The 15890-nt window shown below is 30.4% G+C and overlaps 2 protein-coding genes across 2 annotated transcripts; one reads left to right on the top strand and one right to left on the bottom strand.

Annotated features, from left to right (window-relative positions):
- Positions 1-247: 247 nt before the first annotated feature.
- Positions 248-3815, top strand: LOC125829466 (inactive TPR repeat-containing thioredoxin TTL3-like). Its single transcript, XM_049508677.1, has 5 exons — positions 248-1246; positions 1337-1532; positions 1628-1800; positions 2414-2747; positions 3242-3815. Exons 1-5 carry the CDS (start codon positions 279-281, stop codon positions 3353-3355), a joined length of 1785 nt encoding a protein of 594 aa, XP_049364634.1. The 5' UTR covers positions 248-278; the 3' UTR covers positions 3356-3815.
- A 2479-nt stretch (positions 3816-6294) lies between these two features.
- Positions 6295-8354, bottom strand: LOC125829521 (PLAT domain-containing protein 3-like). Its single transcript, XM_049508742.1, has 2 exons — positions 8247-8354; positions 6295-7008 (listed from the first exon to the last, which is right to left on the bottom strand). The coding sequence occupies exons 1-2, from the start codon at positions 8331-8333 to the stop codon at positions 6514-6516; spliced, it is 582 nt and encodes a 193-aa protein (XP_049364699.1). The 5' UTR covers positions 8334-8354; the 3' UTR covers positions 6295-6513.
- Between the last annotated feature and the right edge of the window lie 7536 nt (positions 8355-15890).

The following is a 15890-nucleotide window of genomic DNA, read 5'->3' as shown; positions in this document are numbered from 1 at the left end:
GAAAAAGATATTCTAAAGATACATAGAATATGACAATTATGTACTGTTCTCCTTGGGGCAGTTACCATTTTTCACACAACCAATTTCATTAAATGTAACATCTTGTTTTTGTACATTATGGGTCCTTAATTTTCTTGGTGAGTTATCTAATTTTTTTTAACTTGGCCTACAAGTCTTATTTCTTACATAAGAAGCTCCTTTGATAAGTACTAAATTTCATGTGGTGCCACATTTGTTGATCACCAGAAGAATTTCATATCTCAACTATTCATTCAATTATGGGAGACGCTTCTGATGAAAGGAAAACAGGTTGCGGCCTGTTGAACGCGGTTTTTGGAAGGAAAAATATGTGGACAAAAAGATCAACATCAACAGGTTCGCTTCCAACACCAAATTCCAATAATGTTAACAATTTAACGCGATCTTCTAGTAGTCAAACTTCTAAAAAGCATCGTAATGGATCCAACGAGGCTTTTTTAGACAATCGTGACAACGAGAAACAAGCTGATAGGATCATACCAAGACCTAATCAAAATCAATCCAAGGTAGCTGCGACTAAGGGTAATTTGCAAGGTGCTGCACCTGTTTATAATCAGCAGAAAAATAATGGTCAAGGGGTACAACAAGGGTATAATAATCAAGGAAGAAAAGTAGCTCCGCCATCAACGGGGCTATCAGGGGAGCTTGAAAACATGATACAAGATCATCAAAGATCAAAGGGAGCTAATACATTAGTCCGTGCATCGTCTAGCAACGTGATGTTGTTTGGTAATTTGGGTAACATAAGGCAGCAAGGTGGGGGCAATGCTACAACAACTTCAACAGCTAATCATGTTCTTGATTATTTACCAAGAACGGCTAAAGAAGAACCACAACAACCATCTCAGAATGGGAAATATCCTACGAGTGTTATGGGTAATGTGGTAAAGAAAAAGGGTGATCAAGAGCAGGGGAAAACAGGGGGCTCTGTTTCCCTTTGTCGCGCTTTATCCACAAGAATGGACCCTGAGCAATTGAAGATTCTTGGAAATGAGGATTACAAGAATGGAAGATTTGCTGAGGCTTTAGCTTTGTATGATGCTGCAATTTCAATTGATCCTAATAAGGCTTCTTATCGAAGCAACAAATCCGCTGCTTTGACTGCTTTAGGAAGGCTTCTTCAAGCTGTTTTTGAGTGCAGAGAAGCTATATCAATTGATCCTCATTATCAAAGAGCTCATAATCGTTTGGCCACCCTATGTGTCAGGTAAATCTAAAAAAATAATAATTCATTTCATTATATTACTATTACTATTACTATTACAATTGTTGAAATGACTATTGTTTTCGTATTTAGATTAGGAGACACAGAGAAAGCTATGTACCATTACAAACAAGCAGCATCAGAAGCTGATCCTGATGTTGTGACAAAGTCTAAAACTATTCAAATTCATCTCAACAAGTGTACTGAAGCGAAGAGGCAAAGAGATTGGAACACTCTTCTTAAAGAATCTGCCCTCGCCATATCGGCTGGTGCAGATTCTGCATCACAGGTTAACTATCTTACTCATTAAACCATAAGAATTTGTTCTTTTCTTTAGTGTCATGAGCTAAATTTTTTGTTGTTGTTTATCGATGACAAAAAAAGATATTTGCTTTGAAAGCGGAGGCGTTGGTGAAGCTCCATAGATACCATGAAGCAGATCAAACTCTGAAGAATGGTCCGAATTTTGATATCGATGAATGTATAAAGTTCTTTGGCCCTATTGGCAATGCAGGTTTGTTGGTCATTCAAGCTCAAGTTGACATGGCTGCTGGCAGGTTAGTTAGTTCTCAGATTTTAAATTATTCAAACTATTCAACATTTCACACCTCCACCCTTTAATAAAAAATTGTATTCAATCTAGGTCATAGTTGTGGTCCTAAAGATGCCAATAACCAAGATTAGGACAGAAAGTAAAGACTTAATTAGTATTGGATTATTGTCTAACAAATAAAATGTTTGGTTTAGCTAACAGCTCAAAAGGAGAATTATGTGTAGGAGAAAAGAGAAACCAAAAAGAAGAGTACTTGAGTATGTATTTGGTAGTTGTAGGTTCAATTTGACATGTAAATCACCCTCAATCAATATTCATGCTTGCCAACACGAGTAGTTTAAAAACCTTTGAGTATTGATTTACAAGGTTTTCAAGACATTGCTTATTTAATATTCCTTCTATGGACAGTAAAATACAAAATAATGCGTCTCAATCAATCATATCGTCTTACATAAAATACAAAATAACAGACTCAATCAATTAAGTATGTCTCAATTTCAAACTAATTGAACTTGGTCATACGAATGCTCTAAATATGTATGCCATATTCCAATCAACTAAACATGACATTATATTTCCATCGTTACTATCAACTTATTATGATTGTTACATGATAGGATTGACGATGCCCTAGCAGCGGCTCAACGAGCATCCCAACTAGATGGGAACAACAAGGAAGTGAGCATGATAGTTAGGAGGACAAGGGCAGTAGCAAGTGCTAGAACAAAGGGAAATGAGTTGTTTAAAGGTGGAAAATATGGAGATGCTAGTGTTGCTTATGGTGAAGGGCTAGAGCATGATCCACACAACTCAGTTTTATTGTGCAACAGAGCAGCTTGCAGGTCAAAACTTGGCCAATTTGAGAAAGCACTTGAGGATTGCAATACTGCCCTTAATGTTAGACCATCTTTCACCAAAGCTAGGTTGAGGAAGGCTGATTGTTACTTTAAGGTAACTTTTCATTTTCCTTATGCTTTGATACTAAGTTTAACGGTTATCATTTGTAACAATATTTCACTATAACAAGCACATTTTATATGAAATCGGTCTTTCATGTTATATTATATGTCCACTCTAACAACATTTCGCTATAACAATTTGAAAATATCAGAACAAACGATGTTATTATAAATGTGTCATTAGATTTTTTATTTTTTTTAATATTAAACAATCATGATATGACATGTCCATGGTAGCTACGTCCTTAAAAATTAGTTGGCCTATTGGTTCAATACATTGTCGTTTGATAAGGTGTATAACAATTAGACTGAATGGTGTATTGATAATGTTAATATTAGTAATGCTGGTATCAGTTATGCTTACATTAGTTATGTTTCAGATTATTTCTTATGTAGTGTTTTATTTAGTGCATTAAAAATAACATTTATTTGATTTTTTTTTTTCTTTGATTGATTTAATTGAAGATTTTGTGTGTGATATACTAGATGGGAAAATGGGAAGCATGCATACAAGAATGTGAAGTGTTGATAAAGGAGACACCAGAAAATGAGGATGTGGGACAAATGATTAAGGATGCCCAACAACAACTCAAAAAATGAGGAATTTGTCAAAGAAATGAAGAGCATGAACACCACCAATGACATTTATGGTTGTCATTAATTTGTCAATCTCCATAACAAATTAATTTGAATTGTATCATCACTTGTTTGTTCAATTCCAATCCCTCCATAAAAGGAAACAACAGGGTCAAATATAGAAAAAAGTGGTAGGGAAGGGGTTAAGAGAAGGATTTATAAAGGTCTTTTAGGGAACAAAGAAAGAGATAATGGGAGAAAGATCAAAGGATTAAGAGGCTTGAGTTAGAAAATAGGATTTGGTAGGCTATATTGGCTCATCTCTTTAGGAAAAAAAAAAAGAATTAAAGAAAGGAATTCATTAGGGTGCTTTGGAAACAAAAAATTAAAGAACTATGAATTTTTAGTGAATGAGAACAATTCTTTTACATTTGTTGCATTTTCTTAATATGTAATTAGTTTGTTTAACACGGTTTTGCTGACTTATTTTCTATTTTGCCTTGTTTTTTCTTCTCCCCCCACTCCTACTCTATCAGTCTCAAAATACTTATTATGTTTTTCATTTACACGCTTCTTAAGAAAATACTAATCAAAAAGGGTGTTTGACTATTTTATCCTTATTTATATCTTAAGATATAATCTTTATTTATTAAATATTTAGTCTATTTATATGCCATAATTGAGGTATCAGTAGTGTTAAAACAATTTCTACTAAGAATAAATGAGGAAATAATAATTAATCTGTCTTAAACTAGTGTAACGATAAATGTTTTGAAACAATTTTTTTAATAACGATGACATGTATTTTAAGACGCGGAAGTAAAAGATATATACATATCTTGGCATTTCACTCTGCATTTCTTGCTTGAAAGTTTATTAAAAGGAAATGAAATTCTTAACAATCATTACTCCATAAAATATGGGGTCCTTCCAATTGTATTAATTAAAGTGCATCACAGCTAGGTTAAGGCTGTTTCAAGATTTTGTAGAGTGACTAATCTATAAGTAATTTTTCTCTAACTTGGGTCCTTTAATCATCAACTGGATGGCATGATCGAGATGAATAATTATTAAGTAGAAAAATTAATGATATATAATCTTTTGGCCCCTCCACCTAATTTCGTATCCATTTACTATAGTGTGTAGGTTGAAAATGACTTTCTTTACTAGAGAAAATTGAGTAATTTTATCAGTATTTTCAAAAATATTTTTGGGGCGAGTTTTGGGGCTGGACATATTAAAAATGATTTGAGGTGCAAATTGAAGGTGTAGATTTATTGGACATAAGTTCTGGGCATAAAAATGTAAGTCCTTGACGTAAAAATATAAGCTCCGGATGTTAATTTTCATCTTTGCTTTAAATCATATTTTTTTATTATTGGTGTAATGGTATCTATATTTTGTACTATCATGTTTTTTTAGGTTGTAGTGATTTTTTCTAATATGTATAGATAAATTGTCATAGAAAATGACATTGCTATAAATAATTTTTTAGATAATCGTGTTTAAAATTAATAGGATAGAGCTTTCATACTATGTTCTTGAAACAACTTTATTCATTTTTTGTCATTATTTTTACACTTTTTATCATTCTTCTTTAAAATATATAAACAATAGTTAGTGCAAATATTAATTAAGGGTTAAAAGACTAGTAAATGTGAAGATGGGTGATGATTTAATTTTAAAGATTATTTTGGCAATTATCATGTTTTGTGTTGTTAGTTGTAATTATAATATATTTTTCTATATTATTGGTTATTAATACCTTTTCTCAAATGATAATTATAATTTTTTTTTATATTATTAGTTATTTATTAAAATTTATTTATAACATCATTGAAAGTTTTACTTTGCTTATTCTCTTAATAATAAAATTATAAAATTGAATATACATAAGATATGCGCCCCGTATCTCGAGGCTTACGCCTCACCCCCAACTGTATAAAATGTCTCGCCTCACGCCCCACCTTCTAAAACATTGGTAAATATATGCTAGCCTACCATTAACTTATTCAAAAAAATGTATTATGTATAACAATTAACATGGCATGCTCTTGATATACATGATATGGTTCTCAGAATGAAAGTGAAATTAAAATTGGTTGTATCTCAACATTTATATTCATGGTATACATATATATTGATGTAATTCAGTTGATTGAATATGATAATTGATATTAGTTTCAGTTTAAAATATATATACACTACTAAAAAGAGTTAAATATTTTTTGGCAAAAATCAACCTAAAATTGGAGGTTTGGTAACTTAGAAAACTCTCAAGTGGGGAGTCAAAAAAGTGTTTCGCTGATTTGTTCGATCAGAAGTTGTTAAATATTCGATAAACACAAAAATGACCAATTTTGATAATTTAAAGAATTGAAATTATCATAGTATATTTGAACAACTACTATTTTAGAACAATAATAGTATATTCAATGAATTTTTCCATTTTAAGGGGATTGGAAAATGATCAAATATAAGCAATTTTTTTTATTTCTACATTTATAAAATAGAGGATTGTATCTTATATATCCTCGATTTAAAAGAAGGGAATGAACTATTTTTGAACTATTAAAAAATAAAGGACATTTTTTGTCATATACTTTAATATATATGTTCAGAGGCAAACTTAAACCTCAGTAGCATTATAAACTTTATCCTTTCTAACCATCACATCGTCAGTTCTAAGTATAACTACACGAAATCTAGACTTATTAGTGATAGTTTTGCAGCATGTTTTGTTCATATAGAATAAGCAATAATGCAATAACTTTTATTTTTCCAAAGTGTAGTATTCATGATAGTAGTGGTGGAATCGTTTTCACTAAAAGAAACAAAGATTAAACGAGAAATTCAATATCTACTATATATAAAAACTAATTTTAATCGTATACAAACGATTGTACATTCTATTAAAGCAAATTCGGATGGATCCCCCTCGGCTTTTGCTATCTCCGCCCCTCATGAATCATGATAGTATATATTGGACCTTATTATTCATTAAATAAAATATAATGTCTTCTCTACTACTAATACTAAAGCACTACTACATCTCGAAAACAATAAACATCATAGCAACATTGAACCGTTACCAATTGTCTTTTCTGCCCCTTATTAAATTCACACTTCAATAATAAAATATGGGCTCAGGCCCAATCAAAGCCCAATAGATGATCGATAGATCACATCACAGCAACATCGAAAACAACCAGATTCTCACCGGAAACAGGCAGATCCTCACCGGAGAGAGGCAAATTCTCACCGGACTTAGTCTTCTTACATAGATCTTTGATGAAAGTGAGCTGATAAGGCGAATGATCAGTCGCGATCCACTGCTCCACTTTGAAATTCTGTTGATCGCATTCTCTATGGACTCCGGTGACGGTGACTTCGACGTAGTTACAGTACCATCCATGGCCGGAGCCTGTTCCATCGGAAGTCAAGTTCATCTTACAGATCGGCCCATTTAAACATGGGCCTCGCCCACTGAAAATGTCTAAGTTTCCTCTCTCGAAATAGTTGTAACCCGGGCCCATAAGCCCGCCCCAAGCTTCCAAGTTATTGATTCGAATACCATACCCGTTTGCATTGTAGAGAGTCAAGCTGATGATTGAATCAGTTCCAGCTTTTATTTTTGAACTAGTTCGAACGTAAACTGTGTACACACAATCGTCTTCCTGCAATTTATAAAAACAAAAAATTAGAAATGTAAGTGCGGCAAAATCAAATTCAATCCATCCAATTCGTTTAAGTTTGGTTGGGTTATTGATCCGCTATTTCAATCAATTAAAAATTGGGTTGATAGGTAATCCTAAATTGGCTTATAAAAATCTTGTCGAAATATTTCTAAAAAACTTTTTTTTCAATTTGATATGTTGTATATAGTCTTAATAAGATTTTTTTTTTATTAAATACTTAATAGTTTAAAAGAACAAATAAAACAATTAAACTTAGTAGAAATTGGATTGAATTGAGTCTTGATCCATAATGTAATCCATTTTAATCCAACCATTTTGACCAAACAAATTTGAATTGAATTAGATCTTAACTCGATTATTGATTTAACCTATTATGACTCATCTAAATTTGGCACAACCCAACCAATTGTGAACCCCAAACATATGGAGTACTCGATAAAATATTTTATTAAATATAAAAATATATACTTATTATGTCCCATTTCATAAGAAAAAATAAACCTTTTTTTAATTGTAGTCCACCATTCTGCCATAATATGTTTAAAGTTTTCAAAGATAATTTATGTATTTAATACATAAAATGTATTATAAATTATAAAAATTAACAATTCATCATACTTAAAAGGACATATAAATAAATAGCCATCAAAGACATTTTGATTCTAAAATAAAAATCTTATTTGACTCTCGAAATTTAAATTATATCCTATGAATTGGAACAAAGCTAAGGAGTCGGTTGCCAAAAGAAATACGTGCTAAATACACCACCCACTCAATTTAGTTTATATCTTTTACTCCTATTAAATTGGGTTTAAAACATTATTTTTATTTATAGTAAATTTTTAATTTTAATATTCTCATTTTAAAATATATTTTTAATATGTTATTCTATTTATTTCAATTTGTTAACTAAATATATAAAGAATGTAACAAAATGTTTTTTATTTATTTTGTGTATTAAAAATGTCATGTGAAAAGTCAAAATTAAAAAATTAGTAAAAAAGAAAAAATATATTATTTTTCAAATAAACTAAAAAAAATAAGATAAAGAATTGAAAATAAAGGGAGCATAATACCTAATTAACATTCTAAAAATTTCTTTAAATTCCTAAATTGGGTGTTTAATCAATCTAAAATATATAGAACGAAAATCAACTGATTATAAAAAATACAATAGCAATAGAGTAATGAGCAAGAGTATGAGAAGAGTAACTTACAGATCCATAAATGGAGGAGATGGAGAAACAAAAAAAGAGTATAAAGAGATTGAACCAAAAATAGTTGAGTTGAGCTATTACTCCCATGGCTTTTTCTTCCTCTCTCTTGAATATGCAACCAGTTCAATTTATAGATCACATCAAGCTTTAATTGATGGGACCTTATAATATTTTTACAATTCTATTTTCAATTTTCTCTTTTTTTGGGAGTAATGGTTTTTTAGTCTTTTATATTATTCTTTAAAAAATTGTGTTTTTTAATTAAAATTTAAAAATAATAGTGAAATAAAAAATTTTCATTAAGAATATTCAAAATTTAATATATATGAATGAAAATAATTTTTGAACGATACAATCTTTCTACGGAGGATATTCAATTCACTGTATATGAGAACACCATTGAATATAAATTTATATAAAAAATCTCCATTGTCATACACCTATTAGCACATGGTAGGTAGAAGTTCAAAGTAATGTAGTAACTGAAGTCTCGTGTTTTCCATGGTTTTGACTGGTGTGCCAATTGATAACAAACCACCATATGAAATTGTGAAATAAAATTTAGATAACTGATTTTAAGCTGATTTCATTTCATGATTTCATATCATGTAATGGAATTCCATATTCTAAAAGATCATCATTTGAAAATTTCATATCATGATTTGAGATTTTTCAAAAATATAAAAATTGACCTACACATTTATATTTTGTAAAAAATAATCTCACACATATATCTACTAGCTATTTATTTCATATATAAATAAAATTTATAATCGTATCATTACTATCACGATCCGAGCCTACACCCTGGACGTGGCCGGCACTTGAGAATCATTGCTGGTCCCCAAGCGAACCGTCATCCTGTCTGACTACAAGCGGAAGACTAACTCAAGCATACAAAACTTAAAACATCGTAAAATTCATTGAAACTCAAATAATTAACTCAGAATATAATTGTATAATCAACTAGCCAAAACTAGGCAACTCAAGTCTTTAAAACATTTAACAAGATAAATGAAACAAACTTCTCAAACTCTACTGTCTATCTATGAAGCCTCTAAATGACAAAGATGGAAGTTGGGACAAGACCCATGACATCCTGACAAAACTGAAAAGTAAATGAAATCCTCCAAAAGCAAGGAGACTCACCATAGCTAAATCGAAATTCATGTTGTATCAATGAAGCTCCTGTTAATGACTCTGAATACTTGTATCTGCATCATGAAATGATGCAGGTCAAATGGCTCAGTACGTGAAATGTACGAGCATGTAAGGGGAATTCTAAAGCATAAATATAAGCTTGAACTTGATAAAAAAGAAACATACTTACCTCTTCTCAACTTAATCGACTCAACTCAACTCAAGAATAAGATACTCAACTCAAAGATATGATATGATATGATACTCAAAGGTACTCAACTCATGATACTCAAGGATAAAGCAACAATAAAAGATACAATATATATGGAAAGCTATAAAACTGTAGATAACAACTCAATGTATTGAAAAAATACAATAATACTCGGTGTGTATATAAAAATACAATATAACTCTGTGGGAGATTCTCTTGTTAGGGTTTTGCCCTGATTTTCTTACCATAATTTAAGATTTATTTTTCCTTAAAGAAAAAACAAAACATTACCATAAATGTTTTTACTTTTCTTGAAAGGAAAATATAATATTATTTCATATTTGATTTATTCTCTCCTTTAGGACTCCTTTTCTAGTAAGAAAATTTTTTAGGACTCTATAAATATAGGTTTGTTTCTTCTAACACAATAACAATAACATCCACAATGTAGTCGTTTAAGATTCTTGTTTATGGGGAGATTTATTCTCTCTAAAGTTTCAATGTTTTTCTTTATATTAGTTTTGATATAATAATATTTTGATTTTTAGTATAAGTTTTTTGTTATCTGATTTATCAACTATATGATTTGTAAATTGTAAGCTTCCGCATGACGCCCTATTCACTCCTTCAGAACCCAACATCTCTAACCGATAACTATCATTATGAGCTATGTGATGATACAAGCCCACGCTATCAGAACTGTCTTATACTTTGCCGGGGTATAGAACCTCTCAACTAAGTGGATCCACTAGTCTATGCTAAAAATCATTAAGGAATCATCTAAAAGTATGATCATTTTTACCCACATTGGCAACATGGTTTATGGAGACTTGAGTTATCTGAACTCGTTCCCATATCGGTGCTCAATACTACTTTCAAAATATACTCAGCTCATATGTTTAAAAACATAACTCTTTCTGTGGTTTGAGATTATTACTCAAAATCTTTCTCTTAAAAAAGATGTTACTCAAACTGCTCAAAACTCTTTTGGAAATCTCAGTTTCCTCCTCTTTTAAATGTGAAAACATTTACTCTTGGGAATACTTAGTTCCCATATATTATTTTAAAGAAAATGAACTCAACTCTACTATTTCTCAACTCAAGTGCTCAAGTCTTAAAATAAGTTTAGAAAAATTTGTAAAAGACTTCTCAAAATAAGGTTCATGCCGAATTATGGACGTGAACGACTCAATTCAAGGTTTTCAATAACCATACATAGAACTCAATACTCGAAACTCAACAACTCAGAACTCAAGAACTTCAATGATACTACTTATTTCAAGAATGCTTAACTCATAGGGTTCAAGCGGAATTATGGACATGAACTACTCAACTCAAGGACTCAAAGATACTTCTCATCTCCAGACTGCTCGACTTATAGAGTTCATGTGGAATTATGGGGATGAACTATTCAACTCAAGGACTTCATAGGTAACGTGTAATAGTCCCATGATTAGGAATATAATCTAAAAAGGGTTAGGAACTCAATACACAAGATTTAGAACTTGAAGATACTACTCCTCTCAAAGATACTTCAACTTATGGAGTTTATGCAGAAGTTATGGGCATGAACAACTCGACTCAAGGGTCTACATAACGATATGAAACTCATGTATATGACTCTTCTCATTCTCATACTTACTTCCTCAAAACTCAGCTCAAATCGATAGTTGATCTCAAAGGATCCACAATTTAACTCAAAGACTTTCTTGAACCCTACTCTTAACTCTCTCTTGAATGTGAATTATGAATTCAAGAGTTATGGTTCATAATATGAAAGATCTCGTGATGATAAAGTAGACTCATGAATACATTCTACTCATTATCATACTCACTTGCTCGAGTATAAAACAAGTTGTTAGAAATTGTAGAAGACTCCTCAAAAAGACTCAAAGGGACTTTCTTGAAAATGTTCGAAAGGACTCTTAAGACTTAACTCTTAGATCTACCTTGAATTTGAATTATGAATTCAAGGTTATGATTTGTGGTAGGAAAGATATCGTGATGATTAAAAGTGTTTTAGATAGTTAATCATGAGAAATAGTTGAAAAACATTGTCTGGGGAGCAAGTCCGCAATACGGAGATGAATTATAATGTTTGGTCGAAATAATTTTTGAGACAGTGGAGTCCGCGTTCTCTCCGCGACGCGGAGAGAAAAATATCACTTCTAAGGAACAAGTCCGCGACGTGGACCTGATACTTATTTTCTGCCCGACTTTTGTTACTCATTTTCTAACCCCAATTTGCCTAAATTTGATTCTTTTTCTCAATTTCTCTTTAGATTCAGATACCCAATACATGTACACAAGAATCTAATCAAACACAACTTTAAATCGACACGATTTCCTCAGGAACTCATCAATCTCATCTTAACTCAAGAACGAAAGCCAATTTCAAGAACACAATTCAAGCACATCAATCCTTCATCTTTCTAGAACGAATTTAACGCTGAAATTAACATGATTGGCGTGTGGGTAAACAAATCCAACACTATGGAAGCCTACATACCTCTTAGGGATCAAACCCATGGCGAAAATCCACAATAAAACTCAAGAACCTCGATGAACGCCTTGATCCTTTAGTCTTTTCTCCTTTTTTTTCTCTTATTTTCTCTTCTTGAACTCTCAACTAAAACCCTAGGCATATATTAGGATTATAAAACTGAACCTAATCGGATTAGACCCTTAAAAACTTACTAAAAATGAATTAAATCTAATTAGGTAAGGAAAAGACCAAAATGCCCCTTACTATTTTCGGGTAACTTTCCTTATTTGGACAGATCGACTTCAAACGGGCATATATCCCTCATACGAGCTCGAAATTTAGCAAACTCGGTGGTTTTGGAAAGAGGAATCCAAGACCTTTCATTTGATACCTTGTAGCCCACCTAATTCATTTTGTACTGAAGGTTATGGTCGTTTGAAGTTGACCAAAAACTTAGAAGGACTTAGGAATGACTTGAATGAATTTTCTCTAGTTCTTTTTGAAACACAAGGTGCTACATCTAGTGACTTTAACACTTGGGGAAAAAATAAATTATTTGGTAAAAACTTACTCACTACGAAGGATGGTTCAAGTCTTGGCTCAAAAAATTTCTGGGATGTTACAACTACTTTGTAAAATTTATTATTTTCACCAACATAAAATTTATTATTACTTTAAATCAATTCCAACTTTATTATTTATATTAATTAAATTCATTATCTCTTATCAAATTTATTTATCAACCATTTGTTGGGCAATATCATTCGACACTATATTTTCATGCTCATATACAATTATTTCAGCACTCCTTTGGTATTATCGCAAATAATTATGTAACACGGCAAATGTTATGACAATTTTCACTTGTTTGTCAATATCATATGATTCATGCCTTGTTTTACTTGTGTGCAATTGCACATTTTTCAGTGCATTAATTTCGTGCTAAAATCAAACATATTGAAAGTAATGATTATCTAACATACATCACCAATTTTGTCCTTTTTCATATTAAATTGCTTTAAACATTTTTATATGTAGGCAAAAGAGAAGTTTTTTTTTATTATGAAAAACCAAAAATATATTACTCCCTCCGTTTGTATTTATATTCACCAAATTGAAAGCAATGATATATTTTATGTTGGTGAGAAAAATAAATTTTAAAAAGTAATACATGATTATTAATTTTATTTACATATGAAATAAATGGTCAGTAGTTACCATGTGGGGTTGTTTTAACAAAATATAAACTTGTGGTCAACTTTTGTATTTAAAAAATCTTGAATCATGATATGGAATTCCCAAATCATGATTTTTGGAGAACATTGTATTCCATCATATCATGAGATGGAATCAGCGTGAAATCGCATGTCCAAACGCAGATTTCATATCGTGATATGGTATCTCATGGCCAAACACCTACTTCACGTTAATTAAAAAAAGGTTTTTCATCTATATTGAGTAAAAAAGACTAACCACAATGTTTTGTAATAATTTATTATGCGATTTTATAAAATTTTATTTATTTGGTGAAATTGAATAAATAATTTGGACTATTTTGATAGTTTTAACTTATGATATTTTTATGTTTATGACAAAATATACAACACAAAAATTCCAGATCGCATGCCTAAACAAAACTTTAATTTCGTCTCATAATTTCATATTATGATTTCATATCGTTTGGCTAAACAAGCAGGCTTGAGTAAGGGAATTTCAAACATATCATGCACTTTTCTTTTATATTTTCGATTGTCTTATTTGAGCCAACTATTTAATTTATAACCACGAGAAAGTAGTTGGCTCGAACACTTGTTTAAGTCTCAAACTCACGATTTAAAGGACTAGACCTCATTTTCTTTTCTCTTTATTTTTTGCGCCTGAAATTGTTAAATGTGCTGAAGGACCCTTTTATAATTTTAAGAAATTAAAGGTTTAGGTTTAAAATTTATTAAAATATATTTGAAGTAAATACAGTTTCTATCTTGAGCTTCAATATTCCCGCTATCAATCGTCTCTCTCAACTCTCTTACTCCTTACTCGATTTAAATCCACGATTATCTATTTTCAGGTATTAGATCTTATGTAGTACATTCTACCATTCCCTTTAGAAGCTCGAATTATCCGTCAAAGTAATTGCAGGATACTCTCTATCAAAGCCCCATTCTTGAGAAACCCTAATGCAATAAAATTCTCGTTCGTTCTTTTTTTTTCTTCAATTTATTGGAACCTTAAGTTGTTTTTCTGAAAATATGTGTTAATTAGATTGATTTTCCAACAACTTGTTTGACTTTGTTGTAATGTTGTCGAGTAGGACAATAATGTTAAAGTGATATTGAGCGGGTGAATATTCGAATCACCTCAAGATGCTTTTTCTGGCCTCTAGTAAATTCTTTTTTAATAGTAGGGGTGTGTAAAAATCGAACCGACTAATAAATTAAATGAAAAAAAATATATTAGGTTATTGCTATTGGGTTAATGGATTTTTAATGTTTTTATTAAAAAAAAATTATTGGGTTATCGGTTTTGGTATACGTTTGTAGTATTGAGTTATTGGATAACCGATAATCCATTAAGACGATAGTAATTTACTACTATTTCTTTTATAAATATTAAATATTAATAATTTAACATAACTAGACACTATATCAGTACTCTACACTATGATCTACACACTTTAACATGTCATAGTACTTCTACTTCACATCAGAAATTTCATATTATGTTTTGGTTATAACATGATATTCTAGCACTTTGTACTACATCTACACTTATTGATGTAATATCTCATAATATTTCTTGTTTCACTATATCAAAAAAATTAGGGAAAATTAGCAATTAAGTCATAATACCTAATATAATTAGTCAAAATAACAACACTTTAAAATATTTATTTAAAATGGCAGAATGACAATATTTTTATAAAATAATATGTATTCAGATTTTAGTATTTAAAATTAATTTTATTTATGGAAAGAGTCCTATATTGGACCAAATTATATATCAATAACCGTTTCAAGAAAAAAAAAAATTAAACCAATACACATTAACCTTTTTTCAACTCCATTCATGTTTCTTCCCCACTTTTCACGTTTCTTCCCCACCTTTCACGTTTCAAGTTTATCTTTCTTCAAGGTGCTAAATTGTTGTTTATCAAGAAATTTTCTTTATTGTTAAATGAAATCTATTTATTAATTCAAGCAGATTTCTCGATTGGCAAGGTAATTTCCATTATTCATTTTGATTTATTTTGATTTATTTTGATTTGATGTTTAAATCACCGATTCTATATATTACGGATTTCCAGTCGAATTTTTCAATTTTTATGTAATTTTGTTTAGTTATTCATCAAATAGTTATGATTTTCAATTTTTTTTTGTGATTTTCTTTTAATTTTTCAGATTTTGGAGAATCTAGAAATTCATATGTATGTTTATTTTGTTTGATATTTAATACATTCTAATTTTTGATAATTTCGAAATTCAAATTATCAAAAAATTTGTTTTCATATTTGAGATTTAGTAGATTGTAGTAACTACATTAGCACACATACATCATATATTGTTTGATTTTTTTATACATTCATATTTAATAATTTTGAATTTTGCTTATAGGGTTACTAATGCATAAGTGAATACGGATTCAAATTCGATTTTGATGGAAAAAATCGGAAAAAAGAGCACAGTAGATGAAGAAGAAGAAAGACAAAGTCAAATAAGAAGGTTACAAAATTGTATTCATACCACAATTGTATTCATATTAATTTTTGTTTGTCAATTGTTTTTCTTTTACTCATCATTTGTATTTTTAT

Source organism: Solanum verrucosum, unplaced genomic scaffold (assembly GCF_900185275.1).
Source record: "Solanum verrucosum unplaced genomic scaffold, falcon-dt-bn FXZP01000031.1, whole genome shotgun sequence".
Lineage (NCBI taxonomy): Eukaryota > Viridiplantae > Streptophyta > Magnoliopsida > Solanales > Solanaceae > Solanum > Solanum verrucosum.
The sequence above is the reverse complement of the archived record's forward strand: the minus strand, read 5'-3'. Positions and strand labels throughout refer to the sequence as shown.